Source organism: Danio aesculapii, unplaced genomic scaffold, assembly GCF_903798145.1.
Source record: "Danio aesculapii unplaced genomic scaffold, fDanAes4.1, whole genome shotgun sequence".
Taxonomy (NCBI): domain Eukaryota; kingdom Metazoa; phylum Chordata; class Actinopteri; order Cypriniformes; family Danionidae; genus Danio; species Danio aesculapii.
Genome location: NW_026613799.1, coordinates 25,696 through 33,690, shown reverse-complemented (window position 1 = coordinate 33,690; position 7,995 = coordinate 25,696). Strand labels below are relative to the sequence as shown.

Here is a 7,995-nt window from a genome sequence, read left to right as displayed (position 1 = left end):
CAATGCAGACAATTCAGTATCGGTTCAGTAATAATCATAACCGGTTATTATGTACTGACGTCATTTATCTCATATGTGCTATGTCGCCGTAGCTTACTATGGGCGAGGGAGGAAAGCACAAGTGTTTACAACGCTCCAATTACTTAAAAACACAGAAGCTGTGCACAGTTTCACCGCATGTGTGTTTGCTGGACAGTCTTTCACTGACATTTAAAGCAAAAGCCCCTATTTCACAGCAATTGAGAGAATGAAAGTAAACTTCATTTCTCTCCACTCTGTGGCCCATTTGACCAGCTGCATGACTTTTCCTCTTCTCTCGGCTGTTACAGCGATACTTCTGGATACAGACATGAGTGTGCGAGTTTTAATTTAGTGTCTGGGGCTGGGGGGCACGCTGTTTTAAAACAGCCCAAATTTTCTCTACCTGACTATGGCTTTTTTTTACCCAAACAATCAAATTGCAAACTGCCCAATCTGGCAAGACTGCGCCCCTGCCGTTTGTCAGCATCACTCATTGGTGAACAGCGCCTGTTGAGTAAAATATAAAATTGTGTATGGAAAACATCGTCAATGGACCGTGATGCACCGAGATATCGTGAGACCAGTGTAGGTTCACACTTCTAAAAATGACAAAGTTTAATATCTTGCAAAATAGCATTTAAGACTTTTTAATCATTTTTAAGGGCCTTAAATTTCTCAACATTGCTTTATCAACTTTTAATACATTTTAAGACCCCGCGGACACCCTGTAACATGTTTTTTTTTGAGAGATTTCCCCTCAGGAGACCAACAACAGGCGCTACGCCATAACCACGCCCATACTTGAGCAAGCTCCTGATTGGTTAACGCATTGCGAATGTCTGCTAAAGTTCAGATTTTCAAACTCGAGAGCTTCACTGCTTCATTCGCACCATCTTGATAGCGCTGCAGGATGTCTATTCGCATCTTTGCATTGACTTAACATGTAAATCACTCGTGCTAGAAGCTGCCTCCGCCTCTAGATTAAACACCATAAAAGGGGCAGTTTCAAAGAATTATAAAACATTATTTGTGTGGTATTTTGAGCTGAAACTTAACATAGACACTCAAGAGACTTATTTTACATCTTTTTATAAAGGCATAATAGGTCCCCTTTAAAAGCCTGAATGGTTGTGTGCTTACGCTGTTGATCATGAGATGCATGATAGTCTTGGGCATGAGGTCTCTGATGGTTTTGTTGACGATTCCAATGTAGGAATCCACCAGGTTCCGGATGGTCTCCACCTGCCTCTCCAGCTGAGGGTCCATGGAGAAGCTATCAGCTGGAGCGGCCTCTTCTGACTCCACCTGCGCACACACATACAGTAAGTGAGTTCTCAAGAAAAACAACTATTGAAATGAACCTATAGTATAAATGAACGCTTTAACTGGACTTAATGGATTTGTGCTCATATGTATTTTATCTAAATATCTATAGTACCTTTCTCCACCTGGATTTCTTAAACACTGTACTAGAGATACAGTACTAAAAACTTACAAAATGAAAATGTTGCCGAGTAGTTGCATATATTGTATTCTCATTAGTGATGTGTGATGGTGCAAATCTTTTTTTTTTTTTTAAATATTATTAATTTATTTCCAAGTGTGCAAATTTTTTTGCTTCTTTATGCCAAAATCTGTGTCACAGATGCTTTCACACTGCATGACTATCTGGGCTAGCGTTTTGTCGCTGCTTTGTTTACACTGCAAGATGGATCGGCGACAGGGAGATTCACAATGCATGACTTTACAATAGGAAGAATCGTCTCAACTAAAAACACGTCTTAACTAAAAACACGTAGTATATCTTTTGTTATCAGAATCAGTTTTATTGCCAAATGTCCTTCACACACACAGGGAATTTGTTTTGGCTACAGAAGCTTCCAGTGTACATGAAGTGACAAGTGACCAACACAAAATAAATAAATATGAAAAAAAAAAAAAAAAAAGACGATAAACATTAAGCAGCGATGCAGTTAGTCAAAAAATCTGGATGTTGAATTGTGTGTACAGATTTGTTATAAATATACAGGTTTTAGGGTGCTGTGTACAAATATGAATGGAGAAGTTATTGCATTGTATATTGATATAAGGTGCTGTGTACAAGTGCGTATGAGAAAGTATTGCACATATTTATTGCACAGTAGGGAAATATTTAACTGTTCATAAGGTAGATAGCCTGAGGAAAGAAACTTGTCCTGTGTCTGGCTGTTTTTGTGCTTGGTGCTCTGAAGAGCCGACCAGACGGTAACAGTTCGAACAGGTAGTGTGCTGGGTGTGAGGCGTCCAGAGTGATTTTGCGAGCCCTTTTACTCCCTCTGGAAGAGTACAGTTTTTGAAGTCTAGGAAGGGTAGTGCCAGTGATTCGTTCTGCAGTCCGGACTATTCGCTGTAGTCTACGGAGGTTGTTATTAACTACATAACGAGAAAGAAGCCTTTAATGGGGTAGAAAATTGCTCATCTGAGTTTTGAAGGGAATTAGCAGTTTCTCCTCAACTTTTTTCTTTTTCGACCCGTTTGTGATATCGCTCAATGACACATCAAACAGAGAGGTACTCCTGCCAAATTTTCACTAGTTTTTCCTCAAATTTTGGGTCCAAATGAACTGAAAATGAGTGCTTTTAACTGTTCCCCTAACCTCCTGCTGGCCTGCAGATACCCACACTAGTGGATGCTACTCTCTCATTGGCTGTAGGTAATCGCGATGGTATTTTTAATCTGATCACATTTCACACGGCATGACTTGAATTGCAGACAGATCCAGATATTTAGCATGCCACATGCTCACGGGCATCGGCGACTCATCGGTGATTCTCTCAGATCGCATCTTTGATAGTTCACACTGTGTGATTGTCACTCACGTAAACGAGCACAGATTTGCCTGTGATTTCAGGCATTTGTCGGCGATTTCTCAAAACCTGTCAGCGATTCATAATCGGAGCTAAAATCATGCAGTCTGAACTTGGCATTAGGCATATGCTCTGCAGTGTTTCCTCTTGGATTTTTTTCCAGCTCTGGTGGCACTCTGTTCGGCCTTTTTTACACAGATCTTCCAACTACCTGTGGCTTTATTTTAATGACAAATGTCGTGATCGCAGTATTGCAAGTCGAGATCGCATTCATGTAATGCGAACATGTGAATATCTGCACTCGAGCGCCGATTTCCTCTGTTCGTGCACAAAACTTCTTGCGCGCCCTCATATATACGTTGCTCAAGTGCAGATTTTCTTGTGCATTCTCAAATAAACGCTGCTGAAATGCGATTTAGTGCGTTTATGTAGCAAGCGTGTCTCCAACATTTATTAGATTTGCTAGGAATATTTGTGAATGTCTCCAATAGACCTACAGAGGGGCATTAATGCGTCCTAAAGTAAAGTGAAACTGCTATAAACTCCAGCAAATAAAGTCATTGTAGGCAGAGCCATAGAACTTTATCTATAAATAAAATATAGTTATGGAAACTGAAAGCTACGTCGTGTTTGCTAGCCTCACGCATCACGCACCTGTCAGTCAGTCAGTCAACACGTCACCTTAAAGGGTTAAACAAATAACGTACAGCACTTTTACAATTACAGAAAAGTTTGCGCTGTTATAATTCACTTACTTTTTAATACATTTTGATGCGATTTATAACCCGCTATTTAAAAAAAAGTTAAAACTGAATTAAAAACATTTAAAATTTTATATTTATTAAATATAATATAAAATATAAGTCCTTTTATATAGTCCCTTTATAAAATATAATAAAATTAAAACTGAATGTTTTGAATGAGAAGCTGTAATGTAGCCATGGTGGGATGCATTTTGGTGTGGAAGAGTGAATGTAGTGGAAACCATGCTCTGATCTGGGTATGTTTAAAATCAGGCAACATTGTGTCTAAAATTCAAGATTGTATGCAGTTGCACAATAACTAGTTGTTGTTGTTGTTCTTCTTCTACTACTATTATTACTACTACTAATACTAATACTACTACTACTAATAATAATAATAACTTCATAATGTTCACAACAGTTTATTAATTAATTGATTACTTATTGATTATGTCATAGAGACTGGACAAAAAAAGTGGTTAACGTGTTTAATTCCATAAACATGCAATAAACTGATCAGGTGACAGTAAAGAATGTATAACTAAACATAACGCCTTCAAATAAAGGTTATGTTGTGTAAATGTAGCAGAGTTTATATTCATAAAAAGATTAAAATTAAAAATACTTTACTACTACTTAAAATTAAAAAGACAAGATTTTCCGAAAAAAAATAATCAGCATAACCAGAAATGCCAATAATTTAATTGACTAAAATGCTGTCAGAAAGGGTTAAATCATATTCTCTACTCGAGAATTAAGTCATACCATGCCCAAAACATATATGGACATTGTTATTGGCAGAGCGTTTTCCTGCTGTCCTGTGAGAGGCTGTAGGTGCGTTCAGATGTAACAGCGCCAAAATTGTGCATGGGAATTTTCCTGTGCAAGAATAAGGTGTGTGAGGTGGGTGACACACTACTGAGGATAGTGACATCAAAACAAAAAAAAAAAAAAACAAAAAAAAAAAAACAAAATTCTGTTCTCAGGAGTTTGTTTTCCATATCAAACTTGTGAAGTCTCAACTTAAGGAAAGGGTGCAAGACCGAAATTTGTGCATTTAGTATTGAGGAAAAAGCCCCAATCAGCAGCCATGCCTCCCTTTTCAGATGTTTCTGTTTTCCCCCATTCACACAAACATGGAGCAGCAGCGTTTTAAAATGAAAGCGGCCTCTTCAGCGTTTTCAAAACACTCCGTTTTCAGGGCTGGAAAACTCCAGAGTAGTGTGGACACCTCCTGTCCACACTACTCTGGAGTTTTCCAGCCCTGAAAATAACCATAGCAAAACTTATGCGTTTTAAAACGAAAATGCATTAGTGTAAAGAGGGCCTAACCTTCTCTCTGTTACAACTTTCCCCACAGGGGGAGAAATAGTAAAATAGTTTGGTCACACTTTATTCTGATGGTTCGTTTGTTGAATTTAAGTTACATTCCAGCTACATGCCAACTAATTCTCTTTAGACTATAAGTAGACTGTTAGGTTGGGCTTAGGGTTAGGGTTAGTGTAAGTTGACATGTACTTGCAAAGTTTCTAGTCAGTTAAATGTCTGTTGAAGGAGCAGTATCAACAGATAGTAAGCAGACAGTCTACTAATACTCAAATGGGCCATCAAAATAAAGTGTTACCAACCTTTTTACTCCTGGCACTTTTGGCAATACTGCACAAACATAGGTCTGGCGATCAATTTTTCAGTGCTCATTTGTAGAAGAAGCTTGTGTGTTCTTGGTAAAAAAATATGGTTTGTCTAACCCCATTACTTTATTAATTATTTGGCCCAAACCAAAAAGTGTTACTGTGTCCCACTCTCCCCCAAGTCACATACACTTATGTAAGGGGTCCATAGGTTTCCTCCAATATCAAGAGCAAACATATGCCCTTGATAAATAACCATTAGAATGATTTCTAGTCCTATAGAAGTAGAGTAACGATAAAAACAAAACATTTTTACCATTATATACATAAATTACACTAATAATTAACAGTAACACTTTATTTTGATGGTCAATTTGAATATTAGTGGACTGTCTGCTTAATATCTGTTGATATGCTCCTTCACATTTAACTGACTATAAGATTTTCGCAATATTACAGCTTTATATAAATGTAGTGATTTAAAGATAAGACCCTAATAAACATCTCCTGGAAGTGTCCATGAACATAGATGAGTGTAATATTCAGTTTTATGACTAAATAACTCATATCCCGAATGTTAAATGTGTTTGTCTGTGCGTGTGTTAGACCAAACATCAGTACCTGATCTTTCTCAGGGTAAACGCCTGCTCTGAGAAAAGAGGCTTTCCAACTATCCATGTCCTCCTGGGAGTCACAGGCCAGCTCGATCTGACGCAAGTCCTTATACACATTCCTGCGAGGGGGATCGAACACATGAAGCCACCAAACACAAACACACAAACACAGAAATCTGCACTCAGCCCTGACCTTTGCTCAGTGTTGAAGATTGCAAAAATGTGCTTAGTGGACATGAAGCCTTTCTCCACATCTCTGAGCTTCAGGTTATCCAGCGGAAGCATGTATTTCTTCTCTTTTTCCTATTAGAACAAGATAAAAAAAAGACAGTCTTAAAGCATGTTCACACCAAGGACGAAGACTATGAAGATAAAAATTAAGTTTTTAAAAAATGTAATAGGGCTGGCGCAGTGGGTAGCACATTCGCCTCACAGCAAGAAGATCGCTGGTTCGAGCCTCGGCTGGGTCAGTTGGCGTTTCTGTGTGGAGTTTGCATGTTCTCCCCGTGTTCGTGTGGGTTTCCAAGATACCATATATTTTGAAAACATGCATGCATAAAAACATGCGCATAACTGAATAGGAAAAACTTCTTATTCGATGAGAAAAAATGTCCACAAACTACGATGGAAACACTTTTACCGAACAAATTCCAGTATGTGCATTAAATAAAGTCATGTGATTTTGTTATAAGAGATCATGTGATGGTCAAAATGTGTATGAATGGACAAACCAGCAGGCTGAGCACACTGTAAAGCATCTGAAATGTTGTTTTGGTCATTCTAAAACACCTTAACCGTTTCAGTATTAGTGTTATTATATTATTAATGATCTTCAGAAACAAGAGTGTCTGTGATCCACGTCTCACGCCTTCAAATGCCAGCGCGCGTTCATTGCCTGTCGGCATCGTCTTCTGAGACGCAAGTCATTAATTAAATAAGGAAAAGATTCACGCAGCTTCGCCTACCGCAGCAAATTCCGTTTTTACAGTTGATATTTGGCGCCAGTTTTTCAGGAAGTGACGATTTTGTTCTCTTTGACTCATTGGATGAAAACGGTGCTTTATTCGTAAGTCGTGTATTCGATATTCCAGTTTTGCAACCTGTGGGTGAGTAGTTGGTGAACTAACCCTTTAAAACCACATCTGGAAGTGGTTAAATGGATAAAGATGAATAGATAAAAAGATAAATAGATCTCCCATGGATTTTTGTGTTGTGTTATCATGTGGAACCATTACATACAGTCTGTTTCAGGATGGGACTAAAAAAAAGATCATTTTTATGTGCCATTGCAGCCATGCTGATTTAAAACAACATTCTGATGACTAAATAACGGCTGAATTTTAATTTAAGAGAACGTTCCCTTTAAAGAAGGACCACCAGGTTGCCAAGTCAGAGAGGGGGATGTGAGACAGAGAGAGACGGAGAGAAAAGAAAGAGCAGAGGAGGAGTCTGGATGAAGTCTAACGCTGCCAACTCTTTCTGTTGAGTTGAGAAGCAGCATCTGGAAACGTTTATGTCTGCGCAGCTTCGGCCCCAACAGTTACATCACTCAGAGGAGCACTTCCCTGCCCCCAACACACACACATACACACACTCTTATATACACACACATATACACACACACTCACACACAACAACCCCCAGTAACCCAGTACGATTTCCTGCAAATTCCAAAGTCGGATCCCGGCTGGAACATTTCAGTACGCTTGCCACGTCACTTTGCCTCCCCTTTCGTCCCTTTTTTTACTTTCGTCCCGCTCTTCGCCTCTCTTTTCTCAGTTTTCCGCTGTCTCTTTGCATCGGAAACCACCGCCAAGGGAACATTTCTAAGAGTTTATCGAAAAAGAATAATGGTAGAGCATGGAAAGTGCGACTGTAAGTGGTTGAGAATGTGAAAAAAGGAGCCATGATGACAGAACGCTCCGTTATTCCTCTTGAAAGAGGCCTGGAATATGCATTTGCCACGCAGCACTGGATGTGTGAGTATGCTGAACATATGTTTGAAATTAAAATCGTTAATCATCAAAGAGTAACGAAGATTTCAAATGATTTTATTGTGTTTAAGATTCGATGTACTATCGATATTTGTAAATATGTACGGACTGATTTATGTTTTTTATTCTTTGTTTGTATTCATCAC

General features: G+C 38.7%; 1 protein-coding gene across 1 annotated transcript in view; it reads right to left on the bottom strand.

Moving 5' to 3' along the window:
* Nucleotides 1-1,056: 1,056 nt before the first annotated feature.
* LOC130220410 (dynamin-2-like) overlaps nucleotides 1,057-7,995 on the bottom strand; it is a gene marked incomplete at both ends in the record, with an annotated part of 30,769 nt that continues 23,830 nt past the window's right edge. Inside the window, 3 exons of the mRNA XM_056452704.1 lie at nucleotides 1,057-1,326; nucleotides 5,863-5,974; nucleotides 6,049-6,158. Coding sequence (XP_056308679.1) covers nucleotides 1,057-1,326; nucleotides 5,863-5,974; nucleotides 6,049-6,158 — 492 coding nt within the window. The remainder of the gene's footprint in view (nucleotides 1,327-5,862; nucleotides 5,975-6,048; nucleotides 6,159-7,995) is intronic.